Below are 20567 nucleotides of genomic sequence, written 5' to 3'. Positions count from 1 at the left end.
CGTGTCAGAGAGAGCGTGTGTCAGAGCGTGTCAGCAGAGAGCGTGGCAGAGCGTGGCAGAGCGTGGCAGAGCGTGTCAGAGCGTGTCAGAGCGTGGCAGAGCGTGGTAGAGCGTGGCAGAGCGGTGTCAGAGCGTGTCAGAGTGTCAGAGTGTGTCAGAGCGTGGCAGAGCGTGTCAGAGTGTGTCAGAGTGTGTCAGAGTGTGTCAGAGTGTGTCAGAGTGTGTCAGAGTGTGTCAGTGTCAGAGCGTGTCAGAGCGTGTCAGAGCGTGGCAGAGCGTGGCAGAGCGTGGCAGAGCGTGGCAGAGCGTGGCAGAGCGTGGCAGAACATGGCAGAGAGTGGCACATACCGAGGCGGTTGGCAGGGTTCCTCTTGAACAGCGCTCGGAGCAGAGACTGAGCCTCTGCACTCAGGAACTGAGGCATCCCCAGACGAGCCCTGGAGCAAACACCACACACACTGTGTCAGCAGATTCACACAGACGAGGTGTGGACGAGTCTTTGAATGACTCGACTCTCATCAGGATTTAAAACTCACGTACCACATTATCCTACCGTAAAACACCAAATAACAGCCGGGGCGTTTAGTTGTTTCAATCACTTAACAGACCAGGCCTTTATTGGAGAGTTTATTTGAGACTCGACTGCATCAGACTCGACTGCTGGACTAGACTGACTGGATTAGACTCGACTGCATTAGACTCGACTGCATCAGACTCGACTGACTCGACTGCATCGGACTCGACTGCATCGGACTCGACTGCATCGGACTCGACTGCATCGGACTCGACTGCATCGGACTCGACTGCATCAGACTCGACTGCATCAGACTCGACTGCTGACTCGACTGCATCGGACTCGACTGCATCGGACTCGACTGCATTAGACTGCTGACTGCATCAGACTCGACTGCATTAGACTCGACTGCATCAGACTCGACTGCATCAGACTCGACTGCATTAGACTCGACTGCATCAGACTCGACTGCATTAGACTCGACTGCATTAGACTCGACTGCATTAGACTCGACTGCATTAGACTCGACTGCATCAGACTCGACTGTGTTTATTTGGAACAGGCTGTTAATTGAAACCAGGCTATTATTTGGTATTTTACAGTAAGTTATTTTCTCCTAACATGTTTGAAAACAATTATTTTTTTTAAAAAAATACTCACTTTAAAATCATGTTCATGGTTTCTTTCCGGTCCTTCCCTTGGAACGGCAGAGCTCCAGTCAACATCTCGAACTGAAAAAACAGAATCATGTCAGATTTTCATTCATACAAACTTCAGTTTAGTCGACTAATACATTTTTGTTTGGGTTTTAGTTACTTAATATTGCAAAAAAAACGTGATAAATTATTTGGGCAATTATGTTATGAGGGTAATGATATATTATTATTTTGTTCATTTTATCTCTTTTGTTATTGTGTAAAACACTCAATAAAAATGAAGGGACAAAAAATAAACTTGACCAAAATAGAAAAAGTAAAAACTAAGCAAAAACATTATTTTCATTCAAAAATTGACGACAAAAAAAAACAACACACACATTTACACGAGTTACAGTAAACGTGTTACTCTTACCATCAGTACACCGAATGACCACCAGTCGGCGCTGTGGGTGTGTCCCTGTCGGTTCACCACTTCTGGAGCCATGTACTCCACAGTCCCACAGAAGGAATAAGCTTTTTTCTCGTGGTCGATCGCTTCTTTACACAGGCCAAAGTCTGAACAAAAACTCAAATTCTGTTATTCACATCAACATCGGTTTTTATTCCAGTTCAACATCATCTACAAACAGTGTCAGGGAGTAACAGATTACATGTACCAGAGTAATCAGAGTACAAATAATGAGTAACTGTATTCAGTTACAGTTACTGTTTCAGTGAGTGGTAATTGGATTACAGTTACTTTGTTGAAATAAATGGATTACACAGAGGGATTTTCCTGTTTTCAAATTTTTTTTCACATTTATTTATTTTTATTTTTTGTTGGTAATTCCACTCATTGCCAGACACTAAACCAGGTCTAAACCAGGTCTAAACCAGGTCTAAACCAGGACTAAACCAGGACTAAACCAGGACTGAACCAGGACTAAACCAGGTTTAAACCAGGTCTAAAGCCAGGTCTAAAAAACGTCTAAAACCAGGTCTAAACCCAGGTCCAAACCAGGTCTAAACCTGGCCTAAACCAGGTCTAAACTAGGACTAAACCAGGACTAAAACCGGGTCTAAACCAGGTCTCAAACAGGATTTAACAGGACTAAATCCTGCTGTGTGGACGTGTTTCTTCTTCTTCTATCAATAATATTTTTAATTTGGTTCAGTAAATCTGGACTTTTTATTGTTTTTTATCAGACAAAACTTCTTATGTGAAGATTTCCTCGTCTTTGTTTCTCTACAGTAAATCAAGTAATCCAAAGTAATCAGATTACATTACTCACTTTAAGTAATTTAATGGATTCTGTTACAAACTACATTTTGGTGTGTGTAATCTGTAATCTGTAGGGGATTACATTTTAAAAGTCACCTTCCCGAACACTGTCTACAAACTCATTTTCTAATCAAAACTCAGATGTATTTAGAGTTTATGTAGGTTCTAGGTTTCAAAATGAACTTAAAATAGTGAGTTTTTATTCATGTTACAGTGAATTTGTATTTATTTAAGGGATGAGATATTAAGAAAACAAACAAAAGTATTGAACGTTTAACGGTTTTCTTTCAGTTTCAGATCTGGAGTGAGATAAAGTCAGTGCAACGAGTTCAGATTTATACTTTATGATTCTGAGTCACGATTAGATAAAGTGAAGAGGCTGAGGAGGTCAAACGCTGAATGAGAAGAGCAAAAGGACAAACCTGTGAGTTTAATATGACCCTCCTCGTCCAACAAAATGCTGCAAGAAACAGAAAAAAGGATCATTTAAATAACAGAATGTAACATGCACAAGAATAATTATGTTTTAGATTCATAAATGTAAATCAAAAGTGGGTGATTTTTTATTTTTGTTCATTTTGAGTTCACCTTCAAGTACCTAAAATGCCTAAAATAATTAGGGTCTTGTCACAATATTACATTTTATTATTATTACATAAAATTTTAATATTAAGAAATCGACATACTAAATAAAAATTCTGTATTACGATTATTTAAAAAAATCTTTAGACAATATCCTGTGATTTTAGACATTAAATGGGAGAATTTTCTTTTCTTTTCCCATGTGGAGAAAGGAGCAGGTTTGTAGAGTCGAGTCAAACGCTGCAAATACTGAGAGCAGCGCAGGTGGAGATTTGTATGGAGTAAGAAAGCTGTCAAAAATATTTGTGCGCATAAAATAGAAATCTGTGCGTATTTGGGAAATCCGTGCATATTTGGCTGTAGTTGCGCATAAAATAAATATTTGTAAACTCTCAAATGAGTCCAGTCGTACATAAAATATATTGTTTGTATTTTATCCATCAGAATACGAATTGAAAAATTACGACGTCATGAATTACAATCATGAAATGAAAATTTACGATTACACTTTCATCAGTACGAATACGAATTTCACAGACGGAACTTTTACTGTCAAAAATACATACGTCATCACTTCACAGACATTATTCCATCGAGCAGAAGAAACATCGATCAAGATCAAGACTGAGCAGCTCAAGTTTGTATCAGAGTAAAAACAGAGTAAAAGCACAAGAAGCTACAACAGAACAACAAGTGGGTTCATTAAAATCTATTGTAAAAAATGTCTTGAATTCGGGAAAACCGAACGCTGCTGTGTATAATATTGTGTAGAAACACCTCCTCTGAACGGGAAATTGCACCTATATGTTAGAAAAACATAGTGGAGCCAGTTGGCAACATCCGACGTAACGTTATCCAGGGTTAATTAACAAATATCAGGTTCTCTGTAGGTTTAGATTAAAACATTCACGACTACAGCCACAGCGAACATCAGTCAGTCTGAACCTTCAGCTGCATTTCTCGCATGAAATGCCACCAAAAGTTCCTCAGGACACTGAAATGTCCCAGTTTACACCAAACACCAAACTGTCCTGGTTACGACGTCACAGCCAATGAAATGTTCCACATTACACTTTAATGCAGCTTCCAGCATCAATTAATGTTCGTGTTTACAGGCAACACCTTGGTATGTTTACAGTATTTACCGGTAAGTTTAATGTCACCGTGATGTAGGTGGATTTGCTCATGTATAACCCATTATAACTCATGTATAACCCATTATAACTCATGTATAACCCATTATAACTCATGTATAACCCATTATAACTCATGTTAACCCATTATAACTCATGTATAACCCATTGTCTGACATGCAGCTGAAGTGAAGACAGGACCTGCACACACAGACGTCCCGGTGTCCCTATGATCATGTAGCAGCCAGCAGTTTGTCGGTGTGAGGTTGGACCAGTCTGGAGGGTATTTGCTACATAATAACGATTTTATTGCCTGGTGAGGACCAAATAATCAAACTATCGGTGTGAAAACGACCCAAATGTAGCTAAAACCAAAGAAATTTCGGAAAAAAGTTCACACTCCAGTTCCTCCTCCATCCACGGGGAAGAAGTAGAAATGGTCGACTCCTGTAAGTATTTGGAAACTGTGAGATGAGTGAACTGAACTGCCCTTTGGGATTAATAAAGTTGTCGATTGATCGATTACAATTATATTCATCATTGTTGCACTTGAGCATTTTCCTTTCACAATTGTACTTTGAAATTGTAGTATCGTGACAAGTATTACCAATCACAATCACACTTTCTGTGCATGTTCCAAGCACATTTCCTACACAAAGCCACAACATCTGATTATTATTCGGATTATTTTAGAAGATTTGAGTTGAATTTGAGATCACTGAGCAGAGACACTGAGCTGCGTACTTCTCCGGTTTGAGGTCCCTGTAGATGATGCCCAGACTGTGCAGGTGGTCCAGCCCCAACGCCAGCTCCGCCAGGTAGAACTTCACGTCCTCCTCCGTGAACATCACCTGCACCACAACAGTAACAGGGCTTCAGATGAAATCACAACATTCTACAAACGGGTGGAAGCTAAAATTAAAATGGTTCAGCTGCAGATTTTGCAGGTCTCGGTCGAGTCAGGAACAGAAATGATCAGGTTCCAGATTTGGGAATTTACTTTTCTGATATTTCATGGAATAATAAAATATAATTAAAAGGAAAAACTCTGAGTCTGACATCATCACAATCTAGAACCTGAAAAGCAACAATAGTCAAAAGTAATGAGTAGAAGTTTTAGTTGAAATGATTTTCTACCTTTAAATTAAAATATGCCTATTTTAAAACACCAAACTTGACTAAGATTATTTATGTTTTTAGGTTCTTTTTACAGACCAAGAGTTTGTTTTTCATACCTGATAGTTTCTACAAATGAGCATCAAAAAACAAACTCTTGGTCTGCACAAAGAACCTAAAAACATAAAATATCAGAAGACCAAATGAATCTCATTGGCCTGTTGACTATTCATTTTATTTTATTTTTTTATTTTACGCATTTATTTTGGGCAAGTAAAGATTTACATTTATATACAATGGAACATATAACATAAGTGAAATCATAATAAAAACGAAAATAACAACAACAATTTATTTATTTTTTTTAACTATTATTATTACTACTTTGCCCAAAAAGGAATGGGAAGAAGAAAACTTATTTAATCTCAGCCCGACTCTTCATAATCTAAACAATGATCTTATTTTGTGTTTTTCAGACATTTTGAATTAAACTATATGAACTATTTACAAGTGCAGACAAACAGTCAGTGTCGGGGAGTAACAGATTACATGTACCAGAGTAATCAGAGTACAAATGATGAGTAACTGTATTCAGTTACAGTTACTGTTTCAGTGAGTGGTAATTGGATTACAGTTACTTTGTTGAAATAAATGGATTAAACAGAGGAAATTTTACTGTTTTCACATTTTGGGCTAAACCAGGACTAAAACCAGGACTAAAACCAGGACTAAAACCAGGACTAAAACAGGACTAAAACCAGGACTAAAACCAGGACTAAAACCAGGTCTAAACCAGGTCTAAACCAGGTCTAAACCAGGTCTAAACAAGGGCTAACACCAGGACTAAAACCAGGTCTAAAACCAGGTCTAAACCAGTTTGAAAAAGCCTCTAAGAACCGCTGCATAAACCACGTAATCCCCGCGCCGGCGAATCAGTTACACTAGAAATGTAGGGAGTTTGATTGACGACCTAACAGCCAATAGATAAAGAGGGAGCCTCGTTTTCTATTGGCTGATGTTCATCTGGACTCACCACGTCCAGAGTTGATAGATTTTCATTCTTTTTTTTTTTGGTCATCATAATTACAAGGCTGCTGCGTCTCTGTAATGGTATTTTAAACTTTCACTGACAATTTGAACCTAAAAAAAAATCCTCCATACAACCTTTAACACAAAGACAAGACAACAAATCAACAGACGCCCAAACAGACGTCCACCACAGAGCAAAATAAATAATAGACCAAGTGTGAACACAAATGATGCACCAACAGGACGTCTGGGTCCCTCTGTACAGACAAACCCAGTCTCAGTCTTATGATTTATTAAAACTGCACATTCATTGCACATTCTTCACGTCTTGTGCACAGGAAGCGTCTTATAAACAAAGGAAAGACTCTTCTGCACCTTTAACAGCAGCCAGAGTAAGTCTGTGCAGTTAAATTAATTCTGGTCACGATTTTGATTTGAGTGTCAAACGATCTCCAAACTCATATAATCGAGTTGAAATGATTAAAGCTTAACAAAGTTTATTTTATTTTTTAAATATAGAGAGTGTAGAACAGCTGGATATAAAGTTTATTTTGGACACGTTAATGTTTTTCTGCCTTATTTCATGTTCAAAGTTTATTTTATTCATTTTATGTTTTATACATCACAAAACTGCTCTAAGATTCAGATTTGTATCTGTATTTTTAATCTGAAAGTTTTGGATAAATGATCAATAACAAAGTATTTTTGAGAGAGAAATGTTGAATAAATGCATCGTGTAATAAAAAAATAATCGTTTGAATAATTGTGATTTCAATATTGACCAAAATAAACGTGATAATGATTTTTCCCATAATGGAGCAGCTCTGACCCAAATCACTGGAGGTTATTGAAACAATCGATGTGGCACAGGTGCTGTTCAGAAACTGAATGTTTAATAATGTTGGGTGTTTTTTATGTCACATTCATTTTACATCATTGAGAAAGTTTGATTTCAAAAAGCAGGTCACATACTGGAATATTGCTGAATGAAAATAAATATTATAAGATATTTGGTCGTGCTGTATGATTATTCACAATTATTACACTTTACACCATAACATCCAGAGTCACAACCTTAACTGAAAATGAGCCTTGCTCATTATTCACTAGATCAGGAGAGTCAAACTCATTTTGTTCCGGGGTCGTATCCAACCGACTCTGATCCCAAAGTGTCCGGATCAGAAAACTCATGTCATATAAACCCCAAAAATAACAATAAGTTCAAATATTTGTGCAGAGAAACACAAATCTATTACAGAAATCTTTTTTAAATTGATGAACTCTTTCTTTTACAAAATATTATAATATTATGAACAACCTGAAACTTTAAGAAAAATACAATTTCAACACAAAGTTTTAACATGAACTTGTCTGTAAACAGGAATAAGTCCATTTTTGTTGTAAAATCCTGCACTCGGCTCCACTTTTCTCATGTTGGACATTTTTCTGATGAGGGTGTCACGGTCAACAGTCAAAACGATCGTCCTTTAAGAGCGTTTGGAAAGAGACAAGTCTTCATTTGTGCTGCTCTGGTGGGAGGGGCCACGTACAGAGACGCTGGAGACGCTGCTGTGCTAAACACCACAGAAAATTACCAATATTTTAATTAAAATATTTAAATTGAAAATCAGCCAAGGGCCAGATTAAAGGTCTTGGAGGGCCGGATCTGGCCCCCGGGCCGTATGTTTGACACCTGTGCACTAGAGTTTCAGTTTATCTCAGCTGTTCGCTCGGACACTGGTCAGTAAAATAAAAATAAAGGACACTTAGGAGGGAGACGTACCTCTTTGGAGAGTCTCGTGAAGAGATCTCCTCCTCGCAGAAAGTCCAGGATCAAGTACAACTTCCCTTCGGTCTGAAAAGCTAAAAGTAAAATCAGTCAGAATTAAGACGGTAAAACATCTGACAGTTAAATAAATATTATTAATATATTATTAAATAAACCTGAAACAGTGACTCACCATAGTGCAGCTTGACCACGAAAGGATGGTTGACGTCGGCCAGGATGTCCCGCTCCATCTTGGTCCGAACTCTGTCTCTCACTGCAAACACACGGACAGCAGTGTCAGGAGTAACAGATTACATGTACCAGAGTAATCAGAGTACAAATGATGAGTAACTGTATTCAGTTACAGTTACTGTTTCAGTGAGTGGTAATTGGATTACAGTTACTTTGTTGAAATAAATGGATTACACAGAGGGATTTTACTGTTTTCACATTTTGGGCTAAACCAGGAACTAAAACCAAAACTAATCCAGAACCAGGACTAAAACCAGGACTAAACCAGGACTAAACCAGGACTAAAACCAGGACTAAACCAGGACTAAAACCAGGACTAAAACCAGGACTAAACCAGGACTAAAAACCAGGACTAAAACCAGGACTAAAACAAAACTAAAACCAGAACTAAAACCAGGACTAAACCAGGACTAAACCAGAAGACTAAACCAGGACTAAACCAGGACTAAAAACCAGACTAAAAACCAGACTAAACCAGGACTAAACCAGGACTAAAACCAGAACTAAACCAGGACTAAACCAGAACTAAAACCAGGACTAAAACCAGAAACTAAAACCAGGACTAAACCAGAACTAAGCCAGGACTAAAACCAGGACTAAAACCAGAACTAAAACCAGGAACTAAAACCAGGACTAAACCAGGACTAAACCAGGACTAAAACCAGAACTAAACCAGCCAGGACTAAAACCAGGACTAAAACCAGACTAAAACCAGGACTAAACCAGGACTAAACCAGGACTAAAACCAGGACTAAAACCAGAACTAAACCAGGAGGACTAAAACCAGGACTAAAACCAGAAAACTAAACCAGGACTAAAACCAGGACTAAACCATAAACCAGGACTAAAACCGGGACTGAACCAGGGACTGAAACCAGGACTGAACCGCTTTCAGTCCCGGTCTCAGTCCCAATCTTAGTCCTGGTCTGGTCCCGGTTTCAATCAGGATCTGGTCCTTTTTATTAATTAAACCAAAAAAAAAAAAAAAAAAAGAAAACAGCAGCTCCTTCACATCGACACAAACTCAAACACAAACTCACAGGACAATTTAACAAAAAACGTCTTTTACTCGTCTCAGATTTTATGAATGAAGCTTCACATTTAACTTCAGAACTGAATCGAGTCGCACAGAAGCAGCTGCGCCTCGATTCTCGCGGCACAAACTCTGAGATTCTGATGCTCTCGGCCACTTCTTGTTCTTATAATAATACGCGACCTCAAACAGAATTTAACATCATTGAGAAAGTTTCGTTTCCTGGGGCAGGTCACGCACGACGAGACGCTGACGTCTGAATGAAAAGAAAGTCAGATAAAACTTTACACCGTCAAGTCCCTCGTGACGCCCAGAAAACTTTAAATCAGACTTTACTCCTCATTATTCACTTTAAGAGTTTCAGTGTCTGTGTGCACCTGGTTTAGACCTGGTTTAGACCTGGTTTAGACCTGGTTTAGACCTGGTTTAGTCCTGGTTTAGACCTGGTTTAGTCCTGGTTTAGTCCTGGTTTAGACCTGGTTTAGTCCTGGTTTAGACCTGGTTTAGACCTGGTTTAGACCTGGTTTAGACCTGGTTTAGTCCTGGTTTAGACCTGGTTTAGACCTGGTTTTAGTCCTGGTTTAGTCCTGGTTTAGTCCTGGTTTAGACCTGGTTTAGTCCTGGTTTAGTCCTGGTTTTAGACCTGGTTTAGACCTGGTTTAGACCTGGTTTAGTCCTGGTTTAGACCTGGTTTAGACCTGGTTTAGACTGGTTTAGTCCTGGTTTAGTCCTGGTTTAGTCCTGGTTTAGACCTGGTTTAGACCTGGTTTAGTCCTGTTTAGTCCTGGTTTAGACCTGGTTTAGACCTGGTTTAGACCTGGTTTAGTCCTGGTTTAGTCCTGGTTTAGACCTGGTTTAGACCTGGTTTAGACCTGGTTTAGACCTGGTTTAGTCCTGGTTTAGTCCTGGTTTAGACCTGGTTTAGACCTGGTTTAGACCTGGTTTAGTCCTGGTTTAGACCTGGTTTAGTCCTGGTTTAGACCTGGTTTAGACCTGGTTTAGACCTGGTTTAGTCCTGGTTTAGTCCTGGTTTAGTCCTGGTTTAGACCTGGTTTAGTCCTGGTTTAGTCCTGGTTTAGACCTGGTTTTAGTCCTGGTTTAGTCCTGGTTTAGTTCTGGTTTAGCCCAAAATGTGAAAACAGTAAAATCCCTCTGTGTAATCCATTTATTTCAACAAAGTAACTGTAATCCAATTACCACTCACTGAAACAGTAACTGTAACTGAATACAGTTACTCATCATTTGTACTCTGATTACTCTGGTACATGTAATCTGTTACTCCCCGACACTGACCACAGAATGAATAAAAGAAGTGGACAAAGAGCTGCTCAAATGAAGCTTCTGATTCTCACGGTTACAGGAGTTTGGAGCCATTATGTTTGAATAAAACATTTTTTTGACGGATAAAAAAAAAAAAAACATGAACATTTTATGACCAAAATGAGTCAGAAGGAGCCGGAAGAGCTGAATCTGTGTGTCATTTGTTCATTTGTTTTTCAAAATAAAACCAAAATTAAGAAAACGAAAAAAAACAACAATAATTTTCTTCATTATTTGTCTCCAAAACCAAAATGAAAAAAAAAAAAAACAGATGATTCATTTTTTCATTTTTTGATTTTGTGTTTAAATGAAAGGACTGAACCAGGACTGAACCAGGACTGAACCAGGACTGAACCAGGACTGAACCAGGACTGAACCAGGACTGAACCAGGACTGAACCAGGACTGTTGGCTCTGGCTTGTTTGCGGCTTTGGTTCTTGTGTGAGACGAGGCTCTGCTCAGCGTCCAAACTCACACCACCACTTTCCTCTCCTCACGCTCTTTTATCATCTGCAAATGGAACTTCGATTAAAAAACACCGCAGGAGTTGTTTTGAAGACCTGGAGTCGTGACGAGCGGAGTTCAGTGTGTACGGGAGCGTGTGCAGGGTGTCGTGTGCAGGGTCACTTTATGGCCATGAGACAAACACTATGACTTTTAAACGAGTGTCTATGAATAAATAAATTACCAGACAAAAGTTTGAACACACCTTTTTCAATGCATTTTTTTTCATTAAGTTCAACTCTCCTTATATTTTACTGTATATACGGAATAAATGAGGCAATATGTATGAAAATCCAAATATTCTTTTAGACCCGGTCCAGCAGAAGTAAACAACAAGACCAAAACTTCAAGTTAATTCATCTGATATAAAACAGTATTGAACAGATACATATGTACTCGAGTTTATCAAACTGTTGACCTTTTTTCTGTTCCATTTTTGGTTCTAAAGTTCCATCTGTTTTAAACAGACCATGTATGAAACATGGAACAAAAATTATTTCCCAAATTTCAAAGACCTGAAAATCCTCTTCAGGTGAACCTTCAAGCTTCATCTTGGACTAATCTATTCCATCTTTGAACTGTTGATGAAGGGACATGGATTTAAAAAAAATTTTTAAAAAGTATTTAAAATGATAAAAATGTTCTTGGAAGGACTGACATATTTTATAGAAATAGTTTCTTTCATTTTGAAGTAATATTAAAGTTTTCAGAAGAAAAAAGCGACAAATGATGTAAAATCCTGCACCTTCTACTTGTTTGTACAATTTTCCCTCCGTTACTTTTCCCTCCGTTACCATGAACTTTCTTAATAAAAAATCTCATGAGTCAAAAAGTCAGAGGTTTTTCAACCTAATCTTGTTCCATATGGTAGAAAACTATATGAAGCAAATATTCAAACCAGTTTGTTAAGGATATGGAAGTGAGAACCAAGAGTTATCACTGTTTGGATTTATTGACCAAAAAGTGCTGCATATTTCATTCCCTCCGTTACCGACATGAGTTTTTTAAATTTTTTGTCTTGAACTTGAAAGAATCTCACAGGTTTAACTTGACCCTGTTGGAGTGTAACTCTTTCCTACATTCTGATACTTTACTTATTTCAATAGTTCCTCTAGTTTCTGAATAAGAGACATTTGAATGTCAAAAATCTGCCCCCGTTTCCCTCCGTTACCACTTGACCAGATCCATATACGACATATATGAGGCAATACGTACGAAAATCTGAATATTCTTTTATATTATATTTTTAATTCAAATGTCCAAAGCCACCCTTTGCTTTGTCGACGGCTCTACAAACCCTTGAGGAAGTGTGCAGAGTAAATAATCATGGAAAATAAAGAAGAAACATAAATAAATTAAAAGTGCGTCCAAAGTTTTGGCTGGTAGTTTACATTTTCTGATGAGATCCCAGTGGAGTAACAAATCCTAAAATGATGGAGGATCCTCCAGACTTCATTAAAGACCTGGGCTGCCTCCACAGATCTCCTGAACGTCTGGGCTTCGTACCTTTGAGCGTGGCCTTCTTCAGGACCTTCATGGCGTAGAGGTGGTTGGCATCAGGAGGAGTCACCTTCCGAACCAAAAACACCTGCAAAAAAAACCATCACCGTCCATCAGAACAGGGACTAGAACAGAGATTCTTTACCATATTAAGAAAAAAAAAATAGCTTAATGCACAATTTTGACATTTTATTTATTTTCTCTAATCAATTTTAAACTGCAACTTAACTTGTATTTTTATTGATTTGACAGTCTGTTGTTCATATATTCAGACATTGATAAAACTACTCTGCTTCTGTATCACAATCATAATGTAAGTTTGACCGGACGTCTGCTTGAGGTTTTCTCTAACCGAACCTCCTCAAATGCTGTACACTGTTAATATTTATTTATTGATTTATTTTTTTATTGGGTCCCGGGCCACAATGCAGTGGAAAAATCAGGCCTTAGTGTCAAAAAGTTTAAGAACTCCTGGACTAGAACAAACGTGGCTCAATCTGCACTTACAGAAACCCACGTCTGAGGGAAATTACATCAAAGTATTAAATGTAAAATTGAGTGTTTAAATGAACATCAGTCTCCCGGTTATTCTCCATATCCAGGTTCTGTCAGTGTTCGTGTTACTGTGTTTACATGCGCACTGAGAAACCGGGACACTCATATCCACGTGAACATGATCAAATGGAGTGTCCCGGTTTCTTGACATAATCTTACAAATGCGCAGGCACAAAAATGAACTTAAATCAATTTAATAAACCAGGAAAAATACAAACCGTGAGCTCCTTTAGCATAAGAAGCTAAGGAGCTACGAGATCTCCCACAATTAAATCTTCTGCATAAATAAACTCAACTTTACAACATCTAAACCAGAACCACTGTAGAGCCACATCAGCCCGTTTGATCAGATCATTCAGCTCTGATCACATTTGTTTACGTTTTACAGAAACGAAACTTAAGACCGTTTGGCTAATTAGCATAAACTGTTAGCGCTGATAAAAACAGCTGCTCCTTGTGTCGCTGATGTGGTTCAGTTTCTTTTGGACTAAATGACACGACTCTGTGTTATTATGTGTGTTATTTTTGTGACAGAAGAGGTGCTGATGATGGTGAGTCTGTTTCTAGAGGTGAGCGGATGGGCGACTTTTTCACCCGCAACCGCATCGCAAAACTCATCATCCGCCCGCTGTCCATTTGCAACCACAGTTTTTAACCAGTTTTCAAAACCGCGCCGCCCGCCGTCCGCTCGCTCTCCTCCCATTTGCTCCGAGTTCAGAGTTTTTTATTTGAGTAGTGAAACCGCCACCCGCCCAAATTTAATTAAAATATTATTTTTCGTCACATCATCCGCCTGAACCGCGGAGTCCATGGCTGTAACCGCCATCCGCTCTAGTCTCTAGTCTGTTCTGTGTGTGTGTGTTGTACAGGAGATAGTTCATGTTTTAGCTTTTCAGCGTCACACGAGTGCAGGTCGTACAAGTGCAGATTGTACATGTGCAGGTTTAGCGCAGCTCTTAATTTTACTGTCATTTCACTCGTTTGGTCACTTTATTTATGTTGGTTAATTTATTTGTGTCGCTACTGTTGTGGTGAAAAGACTGGAAAGTGTCTTTTAGACGCATGCGACTCAACTTCATGTTGCAGTAACCGGGATACTGCGTTTACATGTCACAGTATCCACGTTACTATCGGAATAAACCAGCTACAGTGATCCCGGTTACTAATAACCAAGATCCTGAAACCGGGGTTACTGCGTTTACATGCACCATGAAGAAACCGGGAAACTCAAAAAACCCGATCAGAACCGGGTTATTGATGCACATGTAAACGCACTCAATGACTTTTTAAAACTTTCTACCATGTTATAAAGTTATGCTCCTTCATCAAAAAGCAGACTTGAAGATCAATCATACATGTCTGAGCTTTTTATCTATTTGGATATAAAATCTTTAACTGTTTTTTTCATTACTGCATAATCCCATGTGTCTTGCTTTGTATATTTTTTATTTATGTATCTAAAATGAAGAAAGGGTCAGTCCATATGAAATCAGCCGTTTTCAAGGAATCTCCCCTATGAGCCGTCTCAGATTTGGCTGAAAAAATTTCAAAAATTTCTAAAATTACCAAATGAAAGAATCTCAAATTTTAGCTCAGTCCCTTCAGTCGTTCTTGAGTTACGGCTCATGTCCACTTTTTCAGAAGCCTTAATTTATAATCATGTTTGAGAGACCTGAACTTCATAAAAAATAGAACAAGGAAGCTGAAAATGTGAATTATTGGAGATTCTTGGTCACAGATTCTAAATCTGTTGTGTATCTTTATTAAGGGCGGCGCTGTGGGTTCTCAAAATCTCTAATTTGGTTACTGCTCAATTTTTTATTTTTTTTAAGTTTTAAGGTCCAAAATCTATTTACTCCAAGCAGATATTTACAAACTAACTGTTGAACCTGAATATTTGAGAAAATGACAATTTCTGACAACAATCTCACATTATTCTGAGCTCATAAATGAAGGTTTCCAAAAAAGTGAACATGATCCCAGAATTTCAACAGGCCATAACTCAAGAACGACTGAAGGGATTGAGCTAAAATTTAAGCTTCTTGGACTGACCTGAAAGCTGTAACCCAAACCAGTCCAAACCTTTAACTAGTAGTGCACATTTTTAGATAATAGAGGCTTTGCACCGTTACGTGTCCCTATAGCAACGGTACTGACGCCGCCATGACACCGGACACAATATGTCACTGACTTCAGCAGCATCGGAGAAACATGGGCAGGTTTTGTTGTGTATTTGGTTCTAGACGCTCTGAAAGGGATAAAACGATTCGTTTCTTCACTGTTCCTCTGGAAATGACTCATCAGGATCAAACAAGGGAATTATCAGGAAAAAAGACGCAGATTATGTCTAGAAACATAAACCACGAAGAGATTTCCAATGGTCCCATCAAGACACACTCACGTCACTTTCATCAAGGTATTTACTATTTAAATTGTTTCATAGTTTATTTAATGAGAGAAGCACATTTACTGAACTAAAATGTAAAAAGAAACATTTGCAGTGTGAGTGTGAGTAGAAACTGTATGTTCCAGCACATATAAACATGTCACTCGTCGTAGGACCATGTTTTCTTTATTGTCTTGTTTATCCACAACTTTGTCTTCTAGAATTAATCTCTTTTTGTGAGTGGATCTTTGTAACGTTCACGAGGATCTTTTCATGGTCGATTCTTTCGAGGTTCGGCTCACAGACTCTTCGACTCGTGCGTCGTGTTGATCACAGGAGCCAGTGTGGGTTCGTTGAATCGTAAACTAGTGCGGGTTTTCCTGGATAAATTTATGAAATTTTAGTTCAGTAAATGTGCTTCTTTCATTAAATAAACTATGAAACAATTTAAATAGCAAATACCTTGATGAAACGTCAGGTGTCTTGATGGTACAATAGGAAATCTCTTTGCAGTTTAACTTCTTAGGTTCTTTTTAAAGACAATGCAGTAAACTGTCCTGTCCAGTTCTGAAGATGGCTTGCAGCGAGCAGCCGAAACATGTCAACAAGGTAAATACACTTTACTGCATTGTCTTTAAAAAGAACCTAAGAAGTTAAAGTATATAAGAAGACATAATGAACATCATTGGCTCTTTGCAGTTTAATTTTGCTGCTATAATCCACGTCTTTTTTTCGATAATTCCCTTGTTTGAGCTCTTGATGAGTAATTTCCAGAGGAACAGTGAAGAAACGAATCGTTTTATCCCTTTCAGAGCGTCTAGAACAACCAAATACACAACAAAACCTGCCCATGTTTCTCCGACGCTGCTGAAGTCAGTGACATAGTGTGTCCGGTGTCATGGCGGCGTAGGTACCGTTGCTATAGGGACACGTGACGGTGCAAAGCCTCTATTGCACTTTTTTTTTTACACATTTGTAAAGTGAGAGACGTTGGAGCAGGTGAAGAGCTTCGTACCTTCCCGAAGGAGCCCTGCCCCAGGACCTTGAGCAGCTCAAACTGTGAGGCATCTGCTTTCTCCGAGCCCTCCTTCACCACATGTGTGATGTTGATCTCCTTAATCTCTCCGTCATCCTGAAAACACACAACAAAACATCAGGCATTTCATTCAGACCAGCCTTTAATTCTTGACATTTTGATGAAAACTCAAAATTCAGTGTTTTGGAAAATTACAATATTGTGAAAAAGCTGAATATTGGGAAGTCGCCCTGATCAGATAATGAACTGAAAACACGAGAAAGTTTCCTGAGCCTTTAAACGAACTCTCGGTCTGAGTCAGCGGGCGACACAATCATGGTTAAGATCACAAAAGCTCATTTCTAGAGAAGTTGGTTGTTCAGTGCGGTGTCCAAACATATTCTGAGAAACTTGAGAGGAAGAAAACGTGTGACAAGAAAAGATGCAAGAGACAAAGGGTCGAACGCAGCCTTGAGACGACTGTCGAGGCAAAATCCACTCAAGAATTTGGTGGAGACTTGACTGAAGGTGGAGCCAGAACATCAAGAGCCACTCTGCACAAACGAAGACTAAACGGGACATGAGGCGATGTCAGAAGAATCTGACCCGGACGACGAAGACAAACTACTAGACTGTTGCTCTGTGGTTCAAATTCCTCTTTTCAGATGAAAGTAGAGCTGCTCGATTACGGAAAAAATCATTATCACGATTATTTTGGTCAATATTGAAATCACAATTTGTTAAAAAGGTGTATTCTTGGTCTTCTGCATGGAGACTGTCACTGTGTGCAACGACCAATCAGAACTTTGGCCCCTTATGTGGCCCCATCTTGCAGGACTGGGACCAGGTATTGGGGCTCAGTGTTTTTTCGGTGACGAGTGTTTTTTTAGAGGTTATTTTCATCTTTGGTAGTGTGTGCGTAATATACAACGTAAGTAGATGTTCTCTTTGTTTTTATTGTTTGCTATGTACGTTTCTTTATGGTATTTCAGCCTGTTTTGGCCTAATTTGCGTGCGTCATGCGGACAGATAACGTAACTCTGGGTATAGTTAGAAAAGCGGTTCAGTTTATCATCGCTGCATAACTGATGTATATTATGTTTGTTACTGCCTTTTTTTTCCCACTTCTATTATCGTTCACCGTTATGTTTGGAGTTGTTTATTATGTATAGTCGTATAGTTGTTTAATGTGCATTTTTTGTGCCTCGTTTCCCACAGAACCACACACTTACACCATTTTCTCCTAATAGTGGAAATTCAATAAAGCAGCGGGTTAAAACAGACAGCACCCCTTAGTATATTTTACACAATTATTCAAACGATTATTTTTTAGTTACACGATGCATGTATCTGTGCTTCGGCAAAGTTCTAAAGTCCTACCGTGAATGCAGCCTAAATCATTTCAACTCGATTACAGTATTTTCCGGGCTATTAGACGCGTCTAAAGCCTCCAACCTCATCAAAAAAACGACTGCGTGCCCCACAATCCCTGTATCGTTCGATCATTTGTTTTTCAATATAAAACCAAAAATAAAAAAATGAATAAACAACAGTTTTCCTCATTATTTGTCTACAAAACCAAAATGAAAAAACAGATAACGATTTGTTTTTTCAGTTTTCGATTTTGTGTTTAAATGAAGAATTGAAAAAACGGATAACGGCCGTTTTCCGTTTTCCGTTTACGTGACGTCCGTGACTGCGATGCCGGACTTTTGCACCGCGTACGGACCAGGAACCAGGACTGATCCAGATCCGGTCTGGTCCAGGTCAGGTTCCGGTCTGGTCCCAGTCTCAGTCCCGGTCTGGTCCTGGACCTGGATCAGTCATGGTTCAGTCCGTATGCGGCACTAAAGTCCAGCATTGCAGTCACAGAAGTCACATAAACATGAAATATGTCACGTATGTGTCATGAGTCTATATGATATAAAATATGGGTTTGACTTTCCTGAAAAATATTGAAGTTTTTCATGATGGTCAGATTTTTAGAGCTGGACTATATATATATATATATATATATATATATATATATATATAGTATAAACTTATCTGCATTATTCAACACAACACAAGAGCATCATTACTAGAAAGAGGAAGCTGTTTGCAAGTGGGTCATGTTTAAAAAAGATTTTCAGTAAACGCTCCAAACCACAAACAGCCCTGACAGTAAACAACAGCTTTAAACACAACTTCCACTCCACACTGACGGGTGGAGTGACACTCTGAAGGAGGGTGGGGGTGCAGAAACTGTGAACCTCCCTTTTTCTCGACCTCCTCTCCACCCAAACTCTGCAACATCAAAACACACGCACAGAGACCCCCGAGCTCACGAGCACAAAAACAAAAACATCTGCATGAAACTGACACCTACAAGATGAGAACAAGTACAAGTACAAGTACAAGTACAGGAAGCTACTGAGCCAATACTTGATCCGGGGTTCATCCCACAGTGAACAAAGAACTAACAAAACCAAAAGCCGACCTAAGTCGAGGTGTGACAGTTCACATGAGGTAAAGAATCCTCTCAGCAGTTTGGACACATGTCTATAAATATATATATTTTATTATAATTTTTTTTTTTTTTATTAAATTTAATTTTTATTTTTATTTTTTTATTTTTTTCCTTTGCTTTTTTTTTTATTTATTTTTTATTTTTATTATTATTTTTTATATTATTTTTTTCATTTAATTTTATTTTGCTTTATTATTTTTATTTTTTATTTTATTTATATATATATATATATAATTTTATTTACTTTTATTTTTTTATTTCATGTACTTATTTATTAATTATTTACTTATTTTATTAAATGAATTCTTTTTGCACAGTGTAAAAAAAAAATAAAAAAAATACATTCAGACATTTTAGCCACTTGAGATTTTATAATTGAGCTGAATACATTTAGCAATTATTATTATTATTATTATTATTATATATTATTATTATATTATATTAATATAATAATAATAATAATAATAATAATAATAATAATAATAATAATAATAATAATAATAATTTGTATTATTTTTTTTTTTTTCAAATAAATTATTGGTTGGTTCCTGTTCAGAAGTAAACTGGCAATAAGTCAGTGTAAAATAAGAAAAAGGCAACATAAATTGACACTCCAGCCGTTTCTCTAATATCTCTTCTCTGCTGTTGTCCTTATACATCTTTTATAATCGCAATACATTATTATTATTTTTTTAGTTTTTTTGTTCTACTAAGACAGAACTGTTCAATGAATCGACTAAACAAACAGCCTTAGTTAACAGACAGTTTGGCTTGGGAATAAGATAAATAATATGATTTTAGTTTATTATAATAATTTAAAAAAGAAAAATACAAGGCAAAATGTAAAAAAGACAAAAATAGAGCCGCGCACAAATCAGCCGACATTCAAAACACAACAGTTTGTGTCTGTGAACAGGAAACCAGCTGCTGCACGGAGCTGTGTGACTTTTTAAGGGACTTTATTGTCCACAGAGGGGAATTTGTCCTCTGCATTTGACCCATTCTTCAGTGTCACTGGGGGAAACCTGAGTCCTAAACTAGAATTAGAAACTGAAATGCCCGGAAAAAGACCACGAAAAAAAAAAAAAAAAGACAGATTCAAACCCGGAGTCTTACAGCTGTGAGACTAAAATGCTCAGTCAAGTGCATAGAACTTACTTTATCAAATATAAAATAATAAGTTTGTGGGCCGTCTCCAAGGAGATTAATGCTTTGTTTGGAATGTTCCACATGAATCTATTAAAATAACTGGACACAGTGATGCTGCTTGTCGCTGCCTCCAGTTGATGTAGTGACACTCACTGGTTCTACAGCGGAAAAAATCCCATGGGCCGAGAGACGATTTTTTTCAGTGTAATGACAAACTGCTCGTGTTCGTCTGACAGGGACCTACAACTTTCAAAAATGTCGGATTTTGTGGTGATTTTTACC

The 20567-nt window shown here is 38.0% G+C and overlaps 1 protein-coding gene across 6 annotated transcripts in view; it reads right to left on the bottom strand.

The window, feature by feature from the left end:
* Window positions 1-20567, bottom strand: part of rps6ka1 (ribosomal protein S6 kinase a, polypeptide 1) — a 147960-nt gene that overhangs the window by 31191 nt on the left and 96202 nt on the right. For all 6 annotated transcript variants that reach the window (XM_055158789.1, XM_055158793.1, XM_055158796.1 and 3 more), the window contains 9 exons: window positions 16628-16744; window positions 12678-12759; window positions 8256-8336; window positions 8078-8157; window positions 4894-5000; window positions 2857-2894; window positions 1586-1728; window positions 1175-1245; window positions 349-437 (listed from right to left, as the gene is read on the bottom strand). In XM_055158789.1, coding sequence (XP_055014764.1) covers window positions 349-437; window positions 1175-1245; window positions 1586-1728; window positions 2857-2894; window positions 4894-5000; window positions 8078-8157; window positions 8256-8336; window positions 12678-12759; window positions 16628-16744 — 808 coding nt within the window. The remainder of the gene's footprint in view (window positions 1-348; window positions 438-1174; window positions 1246-1585; window positions 1729-2856; window positions 2895-4893; window positions 5001-8077; window positions 8158-8255; window positions 8337-12677; window positions 12760-16627; window positions 16745-20567) is intronic.

Source organism: Boleophthalmus pectinirostris, unplaced genomic scaffold, assembly GCF_026225935.1.
Source record: "Boleophthalmus pectinirostris isolate CB_2022bp ecotype Guang Dong unplaced genomic scaffold, ASM2622593v1 HiC_scaffold_10, whole genome shotgun sequence".
Classification (NCBI taxonomy): domain Eukaryota; kingdom Metazoa; phylum Chordata; class Actinopteri; order Gobiiformes; family Gobiidae; genus Boleophthalmus; species Boleophthalmus pectinirostris.
The sequence above is the reverse complement of the archived record's forward strand: the minus strand, read 5'-3'. Positions and strand labels throughout refer to the sequence as shown.